The sequence below is a fragment of the Nannospalax galili genome, unplaced genomic scaffold, assembly GCF_000622305.1.
Source record: "Nannospalax galili isolate Female #2095 unplaced genomic scaffold, S.galili_v1.0 scaffold512, whole genome shotgun sequence".
Taxonomy (NCBI): Eukaryota; Metazoa; Chordata; class Mammalia; order Rodentia; family Spalacidae; genus Nannospalax; species Nannospalax galili.
The window spans coordinates 104580-127544 of NW_008331992.1; the positions used below are offsets into that span (position 1 = coordinate 104580).

The 22965-nt window shown below is 42.9% G+C and overlaps 1 protein-coding gene across 1 annotated transcript in view; it reads right to left on the bottom strand.

Annotated features, from left to right (window-relative positions):
- Positions 1 to 13948: 13948 nt before the first annotated feature.
- The window catches only part of Tmem30a (transmembrane protein 30A), a 29799-nt gene continuing 20782 nt past the window's right edge, over positions 13949 to 22965 (bottom strand). The window contains exons 4-7 of the mRNA XM_008827060.3: positions 22152 to 22239; positions 20746 to 20895; positions 19263 to 19469; positions 13949 to 17068 (exon numbers count right to left, since the gene is read on the bottom strand). Coding sequence (XP_008825282.1) covers positions 16875 to 17068; positions 19263 to 19469; positions 20746 to 20895; positions 22152 to 22239 — 639 coding nt within the window. The 3' untranslated portion in view covers positions 13949 to 16874. The remainder of the gene's footprint in view (positions 17069 to 19262; positions 19470 to 20745; positions 20896 to 22151; positions 22240 to 22965) is intronic.

Genomic DNA, 22965 nt, shown 5'->3' on the forward strand with positions numbered 1-22965 from the left:
TCAGTAAACAATCTCGAAAACTTCCAGTATTTTATATGCTGAGCATAACTAACAGACAAAGGAAACTAAGGAAGATCAACAGGGAAAAATGAGGAGAGTTATTCACAGAAGTCAAAGATTAAGGATGGAAAAGAACATGTCCATCAAACAGAACAAAAAGATTGAGATCAAGGGAAATTTGTATGGTTTCAAAGACAGGAATGGAAATGATTCATTGAGTACCTACTTTGCTGTACTTTGTGCTACATGCTTTTCATCCATGACTTTATTCCTCAAAACAAAATGTCAAGTCGGTCCTGAAATCCCTATTTTATAAAGAACACATAATGGAAGCAATATAAAAACACAGCTGTTCAGTATTAAATAGCCTAGCAGTCTGCTTCTAGTATTTCTACCGAATCTTTCAGACAGGTGACAGTAACTGTGCAGTACAATTATGACATGAAGGACTGACTGAAATTGAAAATGAGAAACTATAAACTGCTGTTTTACTAGCTGAGCTGTGAAAAAGAAAGGAAACACACTCCAGGATTATTATAGACTACTGATTCTAAAGTGGGGCAGAAAGGAAGCTCAAATATCATTTAACATATATTTGAAAAACTATTTTCTCAATTTCTGGTGCTGGAAACAAAGTGACATATCAGGCTTCTTGAGTTCAGTCTTCTTCCTCATTACCATATATCAAAGACTGACCCCCAAGAGTTTCTCTCTCCTTCCTACTGCAATAAAACAAAAGGAATGAAAAAGGCATACGAAAAGCTGACAAACACATCACGTTAGATTAACCTCAAAGGTATTATGCTACATTAAAGAAACTGGTTTCAAAAAGTTACATATACTATGGTGCCATTTATAACATTGTAGAAGACAAAGCTCTGGGAATACAGAACAAAGCAGTGGTTTCCAAGGGGAAATGGGACTTCTGAAAAGATGCTCACAGGAGGTTTTTGGACACTACCTACTCAGTATCTTATTATGGTGTTAAAACTCACAGAGCTGGGCTGGAGAGATGATTCAGTAGTTGAAAGCACTGGCTGCTCTTCCAGAGGTCCAGGGTTGTTCCCAGCACCCACATGGCAGCAAGCAACTGTCTGGAACTCCAGTTCCAGGAGATCCATTGCCCTCTTCTGGCCTCCCTATGCACTGCATGCATGTGGTACATTTACATACTAATAGATACAAGCAGCCAAACACTCATACACATAAAATATAAACCTTAAAAAATAAAACAAAAAAACCTCAGGAGCAAAGTTATCAGAAAAAAGTGATGGGGAGATGTAGGAGGAGACTCAAGAGTATCGGCCAGGCCTCGGACCTGGAGGCTTTTGGGCAGGCGCCACTCTTCCGCAGTTTGCTTCCATAGATGGTTAACCAGATACCTGCCACCCAGACCAGAGACTGATGATGCAGCTGTCACCAATGATCATTAGACAACTTGGCTTGCAAGACCAGTGGGGGAGGAGTAAGGGGTATAAAGGAAAGCCATGTGTAAGCAATAAACGAGCTTGCTTGCTAACTGCCGAGTGAGTCTCCTGAAATCTGCGCCATTGATTTCATGCCTACACTTCCCCTGCCCCCAAAAGAGAGTCCTCAAGTAGCTAGCCCACTAAGGCAGGCAGCAACAACATCTGGCGCCCAATGTGGCCTTCACAGACCTCACTTGGATCCTGGTCATCATGGTGCTTGCTTCTGTCATTTTCTGGGGTGCGATTTTTGTGCTCTTCTACCACCATTGCCTCCATGGGGCCTGAGTTGATTTCTCTGTTTTCTCTGTCGACCGGTCTTGGTCCCCTTCAACTGTTTTTTGGTGAGTAGGCCCCTTCCATGTGTTTGTGATCATTTGTCTGTTCGTTTGTCCATCCTTGGTAGGGAAGCACATACCTTCCTTTTCGGTCCACCAGGTGTTTCCACATAAGGGCCCCCCAGGAAATGGGACCGACCAGGAGCTTCCCAACAGGCTCCTGTCCTCTGGAGACACCATGTGGGCATACGGCCGTGGCCTACGAAACCGTGGAAGTCCCCCACTAAGCACAGGACACTCTGATCCAAAACCTCTGTGTTGTTTCCTCTTCTCAATCATGGGTACCTTCCCCTCTCACTGTAAAGAGCCTCAAATTACTGCCTTAGGTCCCTGCTTGTCACACGTGGCCTTAAGGTAAAAAAGATAGAATTGGATCAATTCTGGATTGAGGCTTCGGTTTTGTCCCGAGACATGTGGGATCCAGACGTGTGGATGAGGGTCCTTTTCCTTACTAGGAAACGAGAGGTTCAGGAAGGTAAGGGACCACCCGCCTCCTTTGTTCCCATCCTCCTTGGTATTTTGGGCTGCCTCAGGTCAGGGTCCACTGAAGACATCTTAAAGTCATTCAGTGAACACTCTGATAGACAAAAGATGGCGGCCTTCTCCATCCAGACACTGCCCAATGTGCCATTTAATGATGGCTCTGATGAGGACGAGCCACTAAATCCCCCGCCCAAGCCCCGCCATTCCACTCTTCCTCGCGAGCCTCCCCGCGACACTACCCCCCCATCTACCCTTGTCGGGGGGAGCTCCCTGTTCCTCTGCTGCTGTCTCAACCTGCTGCCCCTCCAGAGTCCTTTCCTACTCCCTCTGTGTCGCCTCCACCTGTGCTTCCTGCTCCAGCGCCTCAGCGCCGCAACCCGGCTCTTTCCACTTTTGCTTTTCCTGTCAATGTAGGTCGTAATGCAGCCAATCAGCCCTGGGTTCCTATTCCTCTTACAGACCTTTCTCTGATTCGTAAGGCTGCTAATGAGTCCGGCCTGGACTCCCCCTACTTTAAACAGGTCCTCCGCCAGTGGGCAATGCAGCTACAAACCCACTATGACTGGCATAATTTGTCCAAGGCTGTACTCAAGTCTTCTGTTTTTCTGAGCTGGCACTCGGCCTATTATGATCAGGCTGAGACACAGGCCCAACTTAATATTTAATATGGCCTCAATATCACCTTGGACATGCTTACTGGCCGTAGTCAATACATTGACCTTGTCTCCCAGTCCACCATTGGCCTGGCCTTCAGGGCTCTAAAAGCTTGCACCCCCCCCCTCGTGACCCCTCTGCATATTTCCGCAACCTCATTCAGCTGTCCAATGAGTCGTTCATTGATTTCCTCGCTTGGGTCAATGAGGTAGTTGAGAGGAGGGTTGAAGCAGGTCCTACCCGAGATATGCTAATCAAACAGCTTGCCTGGGAGGGGCTTAACACCCCCACTCACAATATGGTCACCACAGTGCATAGTGAGGACATTCACAAATGGATAATGGCAACCAAAGATCTTAATCCAGAGAGCGGCCCCATTGCCGCCCTTACAGCCTAATTGGAGGCTCTCCTGTCCAAGGAAAAATCTTACAACACTGGCACTGGCCCCCCAGATAAGTCTTGCTGGGGGTGTGACCAACCTGGCCATTTGCAACGAGACTGCCCTAAGACTTGTCCTTACACTAGATGCCCTAAATGCAACAAGGGCTTCCACTGGGTCAGAGACTGCTGCTCTAATCCACAAAAATAACCTTTAAACTCCAACAGGGGCAACTCGCAGCCTCAACAATAAGAGGGACGTGCCAGTCACCAGGGGTCTTTTGGATACTCCCCGTGTTTCCACAATCTTTCTGGATGACACTGCCGTTAAAGGCTTGGTAGATACTGGAGCTGATGTTTCCATTCTCACTAATAATGAAGCCCTTTGTTTCCCCCACTGGAAGTTTAAGTCTGGCCCACCTGTTATGGGTGTAAGCAGCCAACAGCCCACTCTATCCACAGTGTATTCCATTCATTGGAAAGACTTAGATGGTAATCAAGGCCGCTTCCATCCCATTGTTGCAGACGTGTCTTAATCTTTGGGGCCGTGACCTACTGGAGGACATGGGTGTTGTCAATACAACGGACGACAGGGCCTTCTATGAGGATGTCATTGCCCATGATTTCCCGGGCCTGTCTGGTCGCTCTTCTCCCCCACCCCATCATCCCCAATCCTAACGGCCACTGCCCACCTGGGATCAGCTCCCCCTAGGGTTCCTGAGCCCATCCCACTCACATGGCTCTCTGATGATCCTGTCTGGGTGGACCAGTGGCCTATTATTGAATTTAAACTGTCTGATCTCAAAGCCCTAGTGGACCAACAACTCCATCTTGATCATATAGAACCCTCCACCAGCAAACAGAATACTCCCATTTTTTTTCATAAAGAAAAAGTCAGGAAAGTTTAGACTTCAGGATCTATGAGCAGTCAATGCTCAAATGGAAAAAATGGGCCCGCTACAGGCAGGCCTGCCCCATCCAGCTGCCATTCCCCCACCCTTTCACATAATAATCCTGGATATTAAGGACTGCTTTCAAATCCCACTGGCCCCTCAAGACAGATCCTGCTTTGCATTCACTGTCTGGGAACCCAATCTGCAGAGGTCAGCCGATAGATTTCACTGGAAAGTCTTGCCCCAAGGCATGAAAAACAGTCCTGCTCTATGCCAAATTTATGTCCATAAAGCCCTGGCCAACATTCCCAAGGACATTTTTGTCATCCACTACATGGATGACATTTTCCTGGCACACCCTTCTCCTTCTGTCTCAGAGAATATTCTCCCCCACTTGCTTGCTGATCTGCATACCCTAGATCTCTGCATTGCACCTGATAAGTTGCAGCATGTGCAGCCCTTTGCTTTCCTAGGCTATAACATTACCTCAAGGATTAGACCCCTCTCCACCACTCCCATTCTGCGGGATACATACACACTCTCTGGCCTGCAGGAACTCTATGGCACTGTCAATTGGCTAAAACAGTTCTTGCCCATCCCTGATGAGGAGATGTGTGCCCTATTCTCACTCCTGGAGGGACATTCGTCCCCGTCAGATAGGGTAATCATGACAGAGCAGGCAAAAGCCCTCATAGGTAAGATTAGCCACTCTTAGCCTCGCTTCACTGCTTTGACCCCTCCAGACCGCTTTTGGCCTTGAGTCTATGGACAAAAGGAGATGTGCTAGGTGCCATCTGGCAGGAGGGTCCACTACTCTGGATACACTTGGCCACCTCTGACCTCCATAGAGTAAATTCCAAATTTGATGTTACCTTTAATTTGGCCCTTAAGGCACAGCATACAGCGAGATGAGTCTTTGGAAAAGAGCCTGACAAGATCATCCTGCCCTTTTCCCTAAAGCGCTCTCAGCCCCTTTGATCAGACTCGCTGGCCTTTCAACAGATGAGGGCTGGCTTTACAGGGGAACTAGACAATCACCTTCCCCAAGATAGGCCTCTCACAGCCTTGTCCTCCTTGGAGATTTCAGTGTTACCTTATGCTCATCTGTGTAAAAACCCCCTTCCCTCCGCCATCATAGCCTTTACTGTGCTAACAAACAGCACTTTGGTGTTGTACTCCAGTGAGTTGGGAGGGATGATACCCATTTCATTCAGTCCAATCCTGGATCTGTTCAGGTGGGAGAGCTCCTAGCTCTGTTAAAAGTCCTTGATTTATGCCAGGAGGAACCTGTAAATATCTTCTCTGACAGTCAGTATGCAATTCAGGCAGTTAAATGCCTACCCTTTGCGCAACTCAAGGAACATAATGACCCCATATATCTAACCATGAAATCTGTTCAAGACCTCTTGGAAAATAGACAACACCCCTGGTATATCTCCCATATCAGATCTCATTCCAACCTCCCTGGTATTTTGGCCAAAGGCAATGACAAGGTTGATACACAGATAATGTCGGTTGAGGTCCCCCTTCTGGAACAGGCTGGTTACTACATCAACAATTTCACCTTTCCCCTCAAAATTTGCACCTTTCTCCTCCCTGAGCTGCCCATCTCCCAATGCAAACACCTGAATAGAATCTGCACCTCTTGCGCACCCCTTGCCCCTTTGGGACCCCTCAATCGTCATGGAGTAAACCCACGTGGTCTCCTACCCAATGCCCTTTGGCAAATGGATGACTCATTTTTCCTCTTTTAGCAACCTTAAGTACATCCACATCATCATGGACACTTGCTCCTCTTTTGTTTTTGCTATTGCACAGACGGGTGAAAGAGCTATGCATGCCATCAAAGCCGTCACAGCGGCCATGGTGATCATGGTTGTCCCTTGGGCCCTAAAGACTGACAGTGGACCTGCCTACGCCTCCCAACAATTCCAATCCTTTCTTGCCACTTGGAAAATCAGGCATACCTTTGGGATCCCTTACAATCCTCAGGGACAGGCTGTTGTGGAAAGATCAAACAGGGCTCTCAAAGAGACACTTCAAAAACTTGCTACCCCAGAATCAAAGCAAGATCCTCACCTAGCCCTAATAGAAACTCTGTTCCATATCAATTTCCTGTCCTTTGATGACAAGGGCTTGAGCCCTGCATACAAACATTGGGCTGCTATGCCTCAGCCCACCCCCCTACCACTTGTAAGATGGAAGGACCCCATCACTTGTCAATAGCAACCACCAGCCCCCCTGTTGACGCATGGGCAAGGGTATGCTTGTGTCTTCCCACTGGGTGAGACTAAACCATTATGGGTGCCAGCAAGGGACATGCGCCCCACAATAGATCAACAGGAACTCAAGGACTTGCAGCCCTCATGGTCACCATGGTGGTATGTAATACTATGCCGCAGTCTCTCATGGCAGATCTCTGGGCATTGGTCCCTTCACCACCTATAGTCATGCCCATGGCCGTGCAGTCTCCAGCCTTTCCTGTCCTTTACACCACGAATGATAACACTTGACCTCCCCATGATGGACCCCGTCTACACCCAGGCCCCTGTCAATGGCACCTGGCTCTTAAATGGGTCACTTTGCTTCAGTCTGAGAGACTTCATGTCAAATCGAGTCAATGTCTCCTCATGTTTTGGCTTGTTTAAACTAACTGTCCATGATTATATTGGCAACCAGACCTCAGGCATGATGGTTGGCCTTCAAGTACTCTCCCCTGTTATGAATACCAACAGTGAGGCCGCTGTCCTCGCAGCTCTCGGAGCTTCAGGTGGGACAAATCCTCCATTGATACCTACCCATTCCCTCTGCCCTAAAATCTATTGCCTTCCATTATCTCGTTGTCTGCGTACGAGCTCCATATCCACTCGTGTGCACCTTCCTCTTCAATGGCAACGCTGTCACCCACAGCCCCCCATGGCCTCTCTGCCCTTTTGTGACTTCAAGAGCACACTGTCTAGGCGAGCGCTGGGCTCCTGGAGGCCATTCGCCTATTACCACCCATGTGGGAGCAAAGTTAGCCCTTCAGCGTGTGACCCCCTGTTCAGCAACTGGGACCTTTGCAGCCCCCACACCTGCCTGGACTTACGTCCTTTGCTTTTTGCCAGGGGGACCTGCTATTTTAATGGCTCATATATAAGTCAGAAATGAGTCCTACACTCCTAGGCCCAAAATTATTCGCAAGCACCCCATTAGTCTGTCTCCCACCCGTTTGTGTTAGGCCCCCATATGTCATGCTACCGGCCAATGTCTGTACTGATCCAGGGGACTACCTTAATTGCACTGCCCCCAATACCACCTGTGTTCTGGCTGCTTGCTGGCATTACCCAGCGTATGTCATTCTCTTTCTGCATGAACCAACTGCCATTTGGGTGCCTGTTAGTAACGCAACCCATTTTCATACTATTGCGCTTATGGAGCAAATGGAGCTTGGTACTCTTTCTTGCAAGAGATGTGATTTCAGCATTACTGCTATGATAGTCACTGCAATTGTTGCATCCCTAGCCGGCACCACTATTGCTGCTGTGGCCCTTACTCAGAGCACTACCACGGTGGAGACACTTAATCAAATGGTGGAACGCTCTGCCACGGTGCTTCACACTCAATCGGTTATCAACCAGCACCAATACCAAGCCGTATTCATCCTCCAACAACAGATAGACTTAGTTGCGGAGGAGCTTGCCATGGTACAAGAAATGGCCCTACTGGCCTGCGATCCCAGGTTCAAAACAATGTGCCTAACTCCATATCAAGTGCATAATGCCATGGAAGCCAGGCTCAAACTGGCCAATTTTCTCCAGGGTCCTTGGTCTCAGGACTTTCTTAATTACTCATCAATTCTAACAAACCAAATTACATAATTAAACTTAAAGAGGGCCTCAGTCCTTCCGTTACAAATAGGTCTCTTCACAAAGATCTGGAAAAACCTAAAGAGGCTCTTTGATCCTTCATGGCTACTAACCTATCTAATAGTTGGAGGTGTTGTCCTCCTTGTCTTATTCATTCTCAGGTGCGTCCTGACCCACATTCATCACCAGCAGACCATCAACAAAACAACCCTTCAGGTCCTCATGGCCTTACAGTGCCAGGACCATGGCCCTCCACAGGAGGTCATTCAAGTTTGACTCACTCAGATACATGAGGCCTCCTCCTAAACTAGCCCTCTACCCTGGCAGATGCCCCAAGACAATACCTTTTTGAGGGATGATGATCAATGATGGGTAAGACTCTGCAGGGATAAGCCAACCTAAGACAGGCCATGCATGGGCTAAATGCATGCTCCCATGATGGGTAAGGCTTATGCCCAGAGTAAGAACAACCTAAGACAGACACAGTCCATAATACTGAGGGCATCTCGAGGCAGAGGTAAAGATGTCAGGTAGCACCCTGACTCCCGCTGGACTGCCTTTTAATAAAAACAAAAGGGTGGAAATGTAGGAGGAGGCTCGAGAGTATCGGCCAGGCCTCGGACCTGGAGGCTTTTGCGCAGGCATGCCACTCTTCCGCAGTTTACTTCTGTAGACCAGATACCTGCCATCCAAACCGGAGACTGATGATGCAGCTGTCACACCAATGATCGTTAGACAACTCGGCTTGTGGGACCAATGGGGGTGGAGTAAGGGGTATAAAGGAAAGCCATGTGTATGCAATAAACGAGCTTGCTTGCTAACTGCCGAGTGAGTCTCCTGAAATCTGCACCATTGATTTCGTGCCTACTCTCCCCCTGCCCCCAATAGAGAGTCCTCAAGTAGCTAGCCCACCAAGGCAGGCAACAACAATAGGGAGACAGGGAGGAGTTGGAGGGGAGGGAGTGGGCATGGATTTGATCAAAACACCTTATATGCATGTATGAAATTCAATTTAAGTTTTTTTAAAAAATAAAAAAACCTCAGAGCTTATAGGACTGGAAAAATAGCAAAGTTTACCATATAATCGTGGTTTTTTTTTTTGAGACAGTATGGCCCTGGCTGGCCTGGAACTATGTAGTATCATATAATCTTAAAAAAAAATGTTTAAGGCCGCAATAGATAAGACAGGGATATAAGCAACTTTAACAAATTTATGGAGTTAAAAGTAGATGTGGTGTAGATGGGTAGAGGAAGCTTCCATCTATAGGTGGTAAGAGGGAATCAAGATGAAGCATGGTACACAGGCTCTCAGAAGCTTAGATTTGGAGGTAAAAGTTGGAATCAAGAACAGACCTAAAAATAACCAAGTGAAAAATGTACTCAACAAAAGGCCAGATCTCTAAGACCTTATTCTTCTCAACCAAGCTGTAAATCTGGCCAAGAATCCATGGCTGGAGAGCTCACAGGCCCCGGTGGTGAACCTACTATTATTATTTTGCAAAATAGAACATCTAAACTCATATTTCTATAGAGATTAATGCAGCTCTCCAGTTCTCATCAGCGAAGTTTCTTTGTTGAAATAGTGGTTAAAGAAGCAGCTTTCAACTGATGAAAGTGTGCAAAATAAGTGCTCAGTCACAAATGGGACAAGCTATGTCATGCCCCCCCCCAGGACTCAGGGGCCAACATGGAAGGAGGAGGGAGGCTGTAGGAACCAAAGGTTGGAGAGAACAGAAGCCAAACCCTGTGTTCTAGATATAACAGGACTGCTACACTCATGACCTCATAGCAGCTGTGGTTGCCTGCACAAGATCAAGCCAGTAAGCATTCTAGAATGGAGGGTGGAGGGGCTCATGAGCCATCATCACTGGGAAGCTATAAACAGTTGATGGCTTCTGGGAGAGCAAAAGACAGTTTTCTTTAAGGTTGACCCTAATAGGTCAACCACACTCCAGTGGGTGGACCTACACTCATGAGTTTATGGTTAGTACAAACTGAACTTGGTGGGCTATTAAAGAAAAAAGGAAGCTAGGTGAGGTGGTGCACACCTTTAATCCACAGAGGCAGGTGGATCTCTGTGTTTGAGGCCAGCCTGTTCTACACAATGAGTTCCAGGCCAGCTATAGTACAAATATGATTAAAATGCACAGTATGAAATTCTCAAAAAATTAATATCCAACAGTGTCCCACAGGTTCAAGAGACGAAAGAATTTTTATCCATAGGAATTAACGGATGACAACAAGGTAGAAAGGAGAGATCCAGGCACAGGGAAACATGTCAAATAGAGATCAAAGTCAGGTAGACAACAAGCAAACAGGTTAAAAGGAAGAAAACTGACCCTCCTCGAGCATCACACTAGAGTTTCTCCTGTAGAGAAACGAATTAGCCCTAAAGAAAAGGCCCTACTTAAAAGAACTGTATCCCTACTAATCATTCCCTCACATGGTGCTTCTGAAAATGCAGTCTACCTAGAATACTAACCTGCCAACTCTGTTACTTACCTAAGCTTTTCATCATTCACAGGGTTAACAGTTTGCTGAATGGAAAAGTGAAAGCTATCACTTACCATGCCCATCCTATACAACAGTTTCAAAGTTTTGGGGTCTAATAAGAGTGTCCAGAATAGCTAGAAAGTGGCTGGATGGCTGGGCAATTAAGAACACTTGCTGTTCTTCTAGAGGATCTGACTTGAGATTCCCATCACCCACATTCAGTGGTTCACAACTGCCTGTAACTCCAGCTCCAGGGAATCTGATGCCTCTGGCCTGTGGGGCACCTGCACTCATGTGCACAAACCCTACCTCACAACCACATACATGTAATTCTACAAATGAGCTAGAGATATGAGGAAGGTTGTCATTATGAACAAGAGAACACCAAAAGTAACACAAAAATCTTAATGCAACAAAGTAGGAAACAAAAGCAGTAATATGGGCTGGGGAGGATCAGTGGGTAAGGGACTGGTTGCCTAAGTATGAGGACCTGCATTCAAATCTCAAGAACACATGCCAAGTGGGATGGGTAGCATGTGTCTATAATCCTAAGGCAAGGTTGGGGAAGAGATAGGAGAATCTGTGGCAGTTTAGTGCCAGCAAGACTGGCATACTCAGCAGTGAACAACAAAGAGATTCTGTCTCAAATAATGTGGAAGGCAGAGAGGGTCATGGGATAGTATCCATGCAGGCCACCAAGAGAGAACCAGAACCAGGGCGGTGTGAACAACTGCAGAATTGTTGCGGGTGTCCTGGGGCCCTCCAGCCGGGGGTAGCGTCCGCGCGAAGTCAGGTGAGAAGCAGGCAGTGCGAGCAGTTGCAGACTCATTTATTGAGGATATGGGGCTCCCTTATATCCCCCCTCCGGGTGTCCCATTGGTCCATTGATAGGTCATGTCTGTTCCTCATTGGCCCTTTTTGCATCAGCCGTCTCTATGTCTTTTGGCAGAACACAGGGTTTGATTCAGCTGGATGTTTTTGGCACGTTTCCAGCACACATGCACAGGTTGTTCAGGCCACTTCCTCCTACACATCCACACGTTTTCTTTTTGTGAAGCTCTAGTGGGAGCCAAGATTCCTAGCCTTGGCATTGTTGGCCCCACCTCAGGGTGTCCCCAGTATTATGGACCATGCCTGTCTTAGGTTGGCTTGGTTAGCAAGCTCTTACCAGCCATTGACCACCGGCCCTCAAAGGGCAACCTCCCTGGGTATGAGCCCACCAGGGTGAGTGGGGAAGGCAATTGTTCAGAGCCCTGATGGATTTCCCTGTGAGCCAGGCCTGTAGGACCTCACAGGGAGGATTGTGGCCTGTGTGTTGAAGTGCCAAGAGGACCTGGAGTGTGGCTCTGTTGATGCGTTTTTCCCGTCAGGCATGCTGGAAGAGACACTTGACAAGGATGAGTAGGACCAAAGGAATTAGGCTAGCTATGATGACCAGGAGAATGGGGACTAACGAGGCAGGTGGGACGACACCTGAGGAGACCTGGCGCTTCCTAGCAAGGAAAAGAATGGGCATCCAGAGGTCAGGGTCCCACATGTTCTCGGGGGTGACCTATGGTGAAAGGATGGTAGCCTCATTCCAGAAAGCATCTAGGTCATTGGTTTTAAGACCTCGGATGACAAGGAGGGATTTTAATGCCTTGATTTGGGGTTCTCTGCAGCTGGGGGGCAGATTACCCATGTTAATTCTAAGACAAAGAGGTGTCGGACCCAGATGTCTTATGCTCAGTGGGGGACTTCTGTGGTTCATTAGGCCATGGTCGTATGCCCACGCGGTGTCTCCGGATGGGGTCAGGCCGCTCCTGGGTTCTGCCTCCTAGAGGGTCAGCCTTTATGTGGAGGAGCCTGGCAAACCAAAAGCAAAATGTGTACCTCCCTAATTGACAGGACGAGGGAGGGAAAAGGGAAGGTGGGGGTTCTCACGCTCACCCACGGGAGAACCGAAGGCACATGTAACACATAGGGGCCGACTTACCGAAACTTCAGGCAGGGGCATCTCACAACACCGAAGTGGGGGATTGGTGCCCAGGGGGTTGCGGGTGGTGAAAGCGAAACTAAGACTGGTCTCTGGAGCGGTCAATGCACGGGCCGCAGAAAAGTACAAAGAACACAGTCCAGAAGAGAAAAGTGGCTACCACAACCATGGCCAGAACCCAAGGTCAATGCCCATGTCAGCATGGGGAACCCACTTTGGGAGCCACATGTTGTAGGTGTCCTGGGGCCCTCCAGGCGGGGATAGAGTCGGTGCAGAGTCACGACGCAGACTCCCGAGTCAGGTGAGAAGCAGGCAGTGCAAGCAGCTGCAGACTCATTTACTGCGGATATGAGGCTCCCTTATATCCCCCCTCCCAGCGTCCCATTGGTCCCAGTAGGTTTTCTCGGATCATGTCTGATCCTCATTGGCCCTCTCAGTTGAGCCATAGTGAGGCCTGAACAACCTGCGCATGCGTGCTGCAAACATGCCAAAAACATCCAGCTGAGTCAAACCTGTGTTCTGCCAAAAGACATAGAGAGGGCTGACACGAAAAGGGCCTGACACAGAGAGCCAATGAGGAACAGACACGACCTATCAATGAACCAATGGGACACCGGGAGTGGGGATATAAGGGAGCCCCATATTTGCAATAAACGAGTCTGCAGCTGCTCGCACTGCCTGCTTCTCACCTGACTCCCGGTGTCTGTGTCATGACTCTGCGCCAACTCTGCCCCGACCCAGAGGGCCCCAGGACACCCGCAACACAGATTTCTCTAGCACAAAACAGGAACTTTATCTGTATGAGAGTACAAAAAAAAGAAAAGAAAAAAAAAAAGCACCTTCAAAACTAGTGATAAAAGCATAGTTTTTAAAAAATATTTTATTATTTTTATGTGAATGAGTGTATTGCCTGCATATATGTGAGCGCACCCATGTCATGCAATGCCGTGGTCAGAAGAGAGCTTCGGATTCCCCTGGAACTGGTGTTTTAAGAAGGGTTCCTAGCCTCCATGTGGGTGCTGGGAATCGAATCCAGGTCCTCAAGTCCTCTGCAAGAGCAGTCAGTGCTCTTAACTGCTCAGCCATCTCTCCAGCCCCAGTATTAATTACTCTTATAGTCATAATTAAACAATAGTGAATGCATTTACTAAACACTAAGATGTAATTAAATAATCATCAAGAAGATAAGTGTAAAACTAAAACAATAGTTAAGTAGACATATTTATATGAAGTGAGATGACTAACAAAAATCTTTTGGAGCAAAAGTGAGTGTCTCTGGGAATAAAAAGAAATTTCAATCAAGGGCTATTCTTTCTTTTTTATCATACCATCTTAGAACATCACTGTTTGACTCTTAAAACTGTATACACATTACTTTGACATATAGAGATACAAAAGCAAATAAGGTCACATGGTCTCATTTGGTTTTAGACAATATATTTATTTTGAGATTTCAAATGACATTAGGAGAAATGTTTTTCATGTTTACTGACTGGTGGGTGCATGAGCTAAAAGTGGGTTCTAAAAGTAATCATCCAACTCTCAAACAGGCATTTACACATCGAAACTCCAACAGCAGCATTTTTTCACTCCTTCCACACTTAAAACTGCCATGTTCACAAATAACTTTACAATTTAAACAAAGAAAAGCATTATATTAACTCTCAATGTTTGTGTGAAGTAGGAAGCAGCAGGCTGAACAGTGGTCCTGAGGCTGCCTCTCAGCCTCTCCTTAGCAGTTCGGGTTCTTGTTTGTGTGCTCTGCAATGAAATTACTTTCATCATCGAGGGGGTACCTCTCCTCCTGTTTACCAGACATTGCCCTCCAGAGAATATCAACCTTAGCCAGACTGCCTATAGCTCAGGTAACATGTCACCACTTCCTGATAAGAATGTCCCTTAGTAATAAATAAGCCATGTGATTTCTGTTGTCAGAGTGATAATAAATGCTAATATAATAATTTAACAATTGGTGACGTTTTATCAAATACACATGTGGAGAAGTTAAAATCTGGACTCACTAGCCACAGATTCAAACTGAGTACTAACCATTAGCAACAACAAAGGGACACTGTTATTTTAGCAAGACACTTAAACATAGCACAATTAATTTTGTTCACTTTTATTAATACAAAACATACTAACAGAATGTAACTTTTAAGGTTACATATAAACTCTGTAACTAAACAAATAATATTCACTTGACTCTTAGTTGAATGATTCTCCATTAGTAGTTATTTTCCCAGTTTATCTTAAACTGCCTTATGATGTCAATGAAATCTCTTAGCTTTTGCCTACTGAATAATTTTTCAACTGGAAAAAATATGACAAAATATTTCCTTGCAAATTAATGCATTTTTTTCTAAGTCTTCTACTTAGTTGCCTTAATGACATCAGTGTTTCTTAAATATGAACGTCCATATTCTTCATATATGAATCCTTTACAGTTCAAACGGCAGAAAATAGAGAATGTACTTGTAAAATGATAAAGCTTCAGTTGTATTTTTGAAATTTCCATCTTTTCCATAGATGTGAAAATGCTAGATCTCCTCAGCTTAGAGAACCCTTGGTACTGTTAGAAAAGGAGATGCAGGATGGTAGTCCTCTTTGAACAGCATATTCAATCCATAAAGGCTGAAGAAACAGCCAACCTCTTACAAAGAATCCCAAAAAAGAAACACCACCATGTCCAAGAGGAAAAATGTTCAAAATAACAGTATTCAGAAGGACTGACAAAAGAGTATTTTTAAAGAAGAATCCATGTCCACAGAAATTTCATGCAAGTAATATTTTTATAAGTTAGAAGTCATCATGAATTACAAGTTCTTTTAATTGAATTTCATATTATACAAAACTTAAGTGTGGCACATTTCTACCATGAACCATTATATTATTTTTATTTATTTTTAAAGCATGTATTGGTCAAAATGATATATTACCAAACCTTATTCAAACATAACTGAAGGAAACCAGTACAAATTCTGAATACACAAGCATTCTTCTACATAAATATGAGTTATTTTAGTGTAAAAAAAAAGGAATTTCAATGCAATTAAGTCACCTCTGATGCACATTTTCATGCATGTGGATGTAGTTTACAATCACTTCAAGAAGTTCCATAGCAAATAAATTACAGCATTTATTCAATAAAGATTAAATAATTCTAGCTGGAAAATAAAGGAACTTAATCAGATATAATTTATCATGTACATATTCCAAAACCCCCAGAATTTAAGAAATTTATCGAACAACTTTTTAAGGTATCTTAGGAAAACTGACCAAAACATCACCTTCACTAAAGAGAATGTGTATACATATCCACATTTATTTGCCCTATATGCAAAAATTTAATGAAATATGGAGGATATTAGGATTTCAATTTTTGGGGGATAGATTAGTTGCTAAGTCAAAACACTTACCTGCCAAATAAGAACAGCCTGAGGTATTTCCAATGCAGAAGTAATCATGTTAACATTAAATACTCCATTAACATTAAATACAGTCTCCTTTAAGAATTTACATCTAGTTTACAGATCGGGCAGATGAAGATGTGCCAAGCACCTTTCCCATCTCACCTATAGTCCTTCTTCCCTTATGAAATATAAGCTCCAAGGGAAAGAATCACATGTGAAAGCATTGCAGGTGAACTGGGAACCTGGAATGTGACACTGTAGCCAAATGAAGAGGAATTTAAAATTCTATCCAAGACCTACCTGACCTCTTTGGATATTAATTTCTATGCTGGCCAAGGCAAGTATGTCCTCTGAAATCAAAGCCATACTTAACAAAGAACTGTAATAGAGAAACTGAACACATGAACCACCTCAACAAAGAGGTACTTTTAAGCCTTTACACATGACACATGAAAATGATGAAGTGTTTTATTTATATTTAGTCTTTCTTCAATCTTTCTGTAACTCAATCTTGAAAGGTTAGCAAGTCATTACACTCACATATCTCAGAATCCCTTTCTTCACACAACAGGCACACATATACAGCATTGTATGTCAATATACTATCAACAGCATAAACATTTAAGCAGTAGACACATTTCACATGAAAGAGGCTCTATGCATCACGTGGCCTGTCCCAATATAAAGCAGACATTAGAATGCATTTTAGCAGTTACAATATTGATATGATCAATATAGCTAATCTTTATACCCATCCTATATTTTCATTAAGTCATCCATACATAAGAAGCAAAGGACAAAGGCTGTTTTTATAAAAGAAAGTTAGGTGCCAACTTCAAAATGACATACTACCCAGACATCAGCATTTGAAAGCTAGGTTGAACAGGACTGGCCTTGACGCACATGCAGTAGATTTGTTTTCAGAATATAAAATTAAATGGTGATGTCAGCAGTATTACTACTATTTCTATATTTATGATTAATTACTAGTAGTACAACTCCCAGAAGAAAGGAGATGGATCCAATAGTGATGTACGCAATTCCCAAAAATGGATTTTTTCCTCCCATCCATGAAATAGTGCTCAAGATCATCCGTTTTCGTCCATCAAAAGAATGTACTGGGTAATCTGAAGAGGGTATAGGAAGACTTCCTCTCTGCAATTACGTTTAAAATAAGTTTTAAAGTTACCATTTAATTGTAATTCATTTAAATATTCTGATATACAGGTACCTGGCCCATATTTCTGAATCACAATAAATAAATAGGCTAATTAGCAAATTTTCTCTGTGTGTGGTACTAAAGATTGAACCCACAGCAAGCACTCCACTTCTGAGTAATAGTCCCACACCTAATTTAGCAAACTAAATGTTACTACTAAAAGCCAAAATATTTAACCAAAACAAAACTCAGATTTATACAGTGTCTCAGATAGTTTTACTTTTATTACCCTAAGAAAGGCTAAAGGCTTCAAAGTAATATAATGTGAAAAAATACTTCAGATGAACTGCAGTGAAGCCCACACAAGAAGATATTGATAGACCAAGAGAAAACAGAAGCATCAGAAAATCAGAAGTCTCAGTAAATTCAAAAAGCATGTTTAAGTATGAAGCTATTAAGGTTGAGAAGACTCTGGGTACAGGGTCACAAAGAAATGATGCCGAAGTTTTACCTTGCTGATGTGAACAATGACAAAATCATGCTCTGACAGAACTAATAGCTAGAACGGTACAGCAGTCAGCTTAGCTAAGGAGATACAAGAAAGGTGACAACAGTATATGGATCAGTTAGCAACACGGGTCAGTTCTAGGGTGATGGCAGCAGAGTAAACAAAACTACAACTACTGAAAAGAGGTACACCTGCAACTCTCTGTCCCCACAGATGAAGTCCTTGGAGTCCAAAAGGCAGGGTTGGTTCTTCTAAATCTTAACCTGAGGCAGGAATGACTTTAATCCAACACTCCAAGGACTCCTCTCTCACTCTAGTACCTAGTTCTCGCCTTCTCTTCCACTTTTGTAATTAACTCTCGATGTTCTGCAAGCTCAGGTTCCTGTCTGGCCAGTCTTTGAGATGTCCTGCATCATTCCTACAAGCTCTCCTCTCACTGCTGGGCACAAGAACTGTCAATGAGAATTTCCAGCGCTCCAGACTTCCCTTACCGTGTCAGGCTGCCCACTAGCACTTGCCACTATTATTTACTAGACCTCTTTAGACGCTAACTGTGAGAGCTGCCTAATATTTTGGCTGGCCCTTCAGAGTTATGTTCTTCCTGGCTGTACCTGAATTGAGTCTGTGAGTCCAAAATTGCTCCCACATGGGCCTAGACTCAAAGGCATGGTCTGCCAGTGTTCCGGTATATTCAGCTGCATATTCAAGTGAATCACCAAGAGGCTAGGAACCAAAAATAATCTCTATTTTGAAAATTGGCTAATAATTTACTATAAAACCAAACTATTAGTGGCTCATACAGATTTTATAAAATTTTTAAAATGCAAAGATTCATAAGCATTTTAAAATGCTAGTATCTGGGACTCTTTATAATCACAGTATATGTAAAAAATGGGTTAAATACTGGAATATGTAAAAAATGGGTTAAAAACGTGGAACTTCCTTTAGGATGAAAGGAGCTTCCCATTATTTCCTTCTCATAAGACTTTGCATCTGGGCTGGCGAGACGATTCAGCAAATAAAGGTGTTTGCTGTGCCAGCCTGATAACTTGAGTTCAATCCCTATAACTCATATTTTAAAAAGTAGAAGGAAGAGAATCAACTTCACAAAATTTCCCTCTTCCACATGTGAACCACAGCACACACATGCACATCACACACTGATACACAATAATAATAAATAAGGTTTTCAAATTAAAATAAAAAACTTGGCATCTATGCATGTGGAAGCATGAGGTTCAATTACCAGCACCACAAAAAAAAAATAAATAAAATAAAATAAAACCAGGAAATAAATAAAATAAAATAAAATAAAACCAGGGGCTGGAGAGATGGCCCAGTGGTTAAGAGCACTGGCTGCTCTTGCAGAGGAGCCGGGTTCAGTTCCCAGCACCCACATGGCTGCTAACAACCATTCATAACTCCAGTTCCAGAGGATCTGATACCTTCTTCTGATCTCTGCAGGCATTACATGACACGGGTGCACCTACCTACATGCAAGCAATACACTCATGCACAGAAATAAAATAATAAATAAAACTAAAAAAAAATAAGTCAAAACTAAAGCACAAAGTAACATGTCACACACCTGACACATGGCAATGCATATCCTTTGAAGCTCTACAAATCTGAACACATAACCAAAAAAGGATACTGTATGTGATGTTCAAATAGTATTGTCCAGCTGGTAATGTTGGATGTAAATCACTTCTGCGTTCTATAAGACGATACAACTTACGAAAAGTAGGTAATGCTGCAGTACGCATCCAAACAATAAAGTCCTCATTTATAAACCCATTATTATCTTCATCTGTGTCTAGCTTGTATACTGGTTGATGCCAGTTTACTGGCTTTGTGGTATCTTAAAAATAAGTGGAGGAAAGAGAGGGATGTAGAAACAAAATTTGTAATTCTATTAATTGTTTCAATGAAAATTCATAATATTAAAAGAGGCACAAAAGAGGCACAAAACACAATCTGAGCATTTTTCTTATTTTCAAAGATAAATATATTCATATTCTAAAGATGTCTTTTTTATTTTGTATTGAGCTGTTGTAATTTCATACAAGTTCTTCAAATTTAGACCCCTCCCCATCCATGCCCCTCTAGCCTCCCCACCAGATCTCATGCATTTGACCATACATGTTAAGTGCTATCCAGCCATGCATTTGCATCCAGATGTCCTTCACTGCAAATTGATCCACTGAAGTCTAGTCAGCCCATCTCTAAAGAGGTCTTAAAAATCTAAAGAAAGACCAATTCCTCCTATAACAAAAATTTAAAGGACTCGGCTGAATATATTATATGACAGAATGCATGCAATCCGGTGGGGGTGGGGGGACAAAAAGGGGACGGGGGTCCAAATATGATTAAGATATATTGTATGAAATACACAAAAACTCAATAAAATAGTCTTTAAAAAAATGAGAGAGACTTGGTTGATACCTAAAGAGAATATAAAAAGCACATTACGTAAAAGGCAGATTATTTAATGACAAAATATAATGTTAGGAAGTGTTATGGGAAGCTGGGTGTAGTGGTGTATGTCTTTAACTCAGCACTCCAGAGGCAGAGTCAGGCAGATATTTATGAGTTTGAGGCCAGCCTTGTCTACATAGTAAGTTCCAGGCCAGTCAGGGCTGCACAGTGAGACCCTGACTTTAAAAAAAAAAAAAAAAATCCACTAAGTCTGATGACCTGAGTTCAATTCCCCAAATGGTGGAAGGAGATGACACTCATAAGTTGTTCTCTGACTGCCTCAAATGCACTGTGGCGGGCATGCACACAAATAAATTTTTAAAAAAGAAATATTGCACTATGAAATTAAGGCAGTATGGAAACTAAATAAAATAAATTTGGATTATAAATAATAGGGGCTGATTTAAAACAAACTTTGTTGCACTTTATAAAGATTATTGCCAAAATGCTTATAAGAAAACACAAAAGAAATTCAATTTATAATTAAAAGTATATATTTCCTTTACAGTTTTAATGCATTTTAGTGCACCTACCTAACTTGGTGTGAAGTTAAGAAAGAAAATGCTATTTTTTTTAAAATTGTTTTTAAAACTGTGAAGACAAAATTTAAGTTATTTAACTAAAACCCCTAGCTTTGGGACATATCAGCAATGTTTTACCTTTAAATTTTTCTTCAAGGCTTCCTGCTCCAGGTGGATTTCTGAATTTCACATTTTTATCTGTCCACCAAGCAATACCTTTCTTTTTCAAAGTAATAGGTGTAAGGGTGAGATCAGATTCATTGGTAACCAGAAACAATTCTAATGTATCTAAGCACAAGAAACAAGAAATAGAAGATATTACTAACACCTACTAAAAATCCAAAGCACTTGATTTTATTCTGAGAACCGTGGATCTGGGATTCACCCCAAAAGCAGAATGGAGAAGGTACAGATTAGCATTTGTTCTTTATCCAGATGTAAATGAACTATGAATTCTGCACAGGTTTTCCTTTACTCACTACAGCTCTAGGTTACTTTCCTAAAAGGTTAACTGATAAGACTAAATTTTAATATTAACCCAAATAAAACTGCAATGTAGTTAGTTCTTCCTCTCTTCTCTTTCTTCCAATACTACTACATTGCTGTAGCCCTTGGCTTCTGCATTTTGCTGTACTCTGTAACCACACATGGCTACTGAGCTCCTGAAATGTAGTTAGTACAAATGAACATGTTCTATAAGCGTATAATACACATCAGCTCCCAGGGACTTAGTATAAAGCATGCTAAGCATTTCAATAACTTTTTTTTCTTTTTTGTCTTTTTGAGACAGGGTCTCCTTGTAGCCCCAGCTGTCCTGGAACTCATTATGTAGACCAGGCTGGCCTCAAACTCACAAAGATCCACCTGCCTCTGCCTCCCAAGTGCTGGGATTAAAGGCGTGCACCACCACACCCAGCTTCAATAACTTATACGCTGAAATGGTACTACTTTGGGTACAAAGTTAATTTTACTTGCTTCTTTTGAGGGCTTTTAATAGTAACATTACAAAATTCAAAATAGTTTGCATTTATGGTTTATATAACATTTCCTCCAGACAATGTATAACTAAATGACCAACTACAGCTCTTTTGTAAAAACAGAAATGAAGCCAGGCGTGGTTGGCGCATTCCTTTAATCCTAGCACTCTGGAGGCAGAGGCAGGTGGATCTCTATGAGATCGAGGCCAGCCTGGCATACATAGCAAATTCCAAGGCAGCTGGAGCTAACAGAGAAACCCTGTCTAAAAAACCCAAAAACAAAAATAAATTTAATTAAAAATCACTAGAAATGGCATCCTATCTTTTTATATATGTAAGAAACAGGAAGATTAGATTTTCTTTTCAGAGACAGAAATTCATTCTTAAATATAATAGCCAAAATGAAGTCATAACACATTAAAACCCCAATCAATATCTGAGCATTTACCTTAAAGTTGAATTCCTCAATTTCATTCATATTCACTAGACTATTAACTGTATAAGACCACACAACTTGTCCTAATTTATCTATGTTGATATCTGTGTCAATGTTTGTATCTATCATACCATTAAACATGCTGTTGGCAATAGCTCCACAAGGAGCAATTGGTTTGTCTTCACTTCTTCGATAAGGTTCACATTCCTTACTTGGATTCTAGTTTATAGAAGGAAAAGAGAGAAATTATCATCTAGACCTCTGGAAGAATTCAACTAATTAAAAATTCCACCCTTGCATTTTCCCAATTGTAATGCATGTAAAATGAGTTTGTAATGCAAACAGGCTCTAGACTAAATACTCAAAATATTCTTTACGGGGCTGGAGAAATAACTCAGCAGTTAAGAGCACTTCCGGCTCCTGCAGACAACCTGCGTTCCATTCCCAGCACCCACATGGAGGCTAATAACTGTCCACAACTCCAGTTCCAGGGGATCCAATGTGCTCTTCTGGCCTCTGCAGGCATTGCATGACATAGGCACACTTACATACACACAGGCAAAACATTCACACACATAACATAAAAATAAACAATTTTAAAATATTCTTCATTACTATAGTACCTTTTAAATGCAATGTTCACTTGTACAGCTACATATGATTTATCAAACTAATGTATCTTTGATTTTCATATCAACATAGAAACCACAACCACATTCTGATCAAGAAAAATTAAGAAATGGTCTATTGCTGTCAGTCATGGTGGTGCACACCTTTAATCCCAGCACTCAGGAAGTAGAGGCAGGTGGATCTCTGCAAGTTCAAAGCCAGACTGGCCTACATAGCAAGTTCTAGGTGAGCCAAGACTATACTATGAGACCCTCTTTCAAAAACAAGGTCTAGTGTTAATCCAGCTGTATGTATATATATGTGTGTATATATACA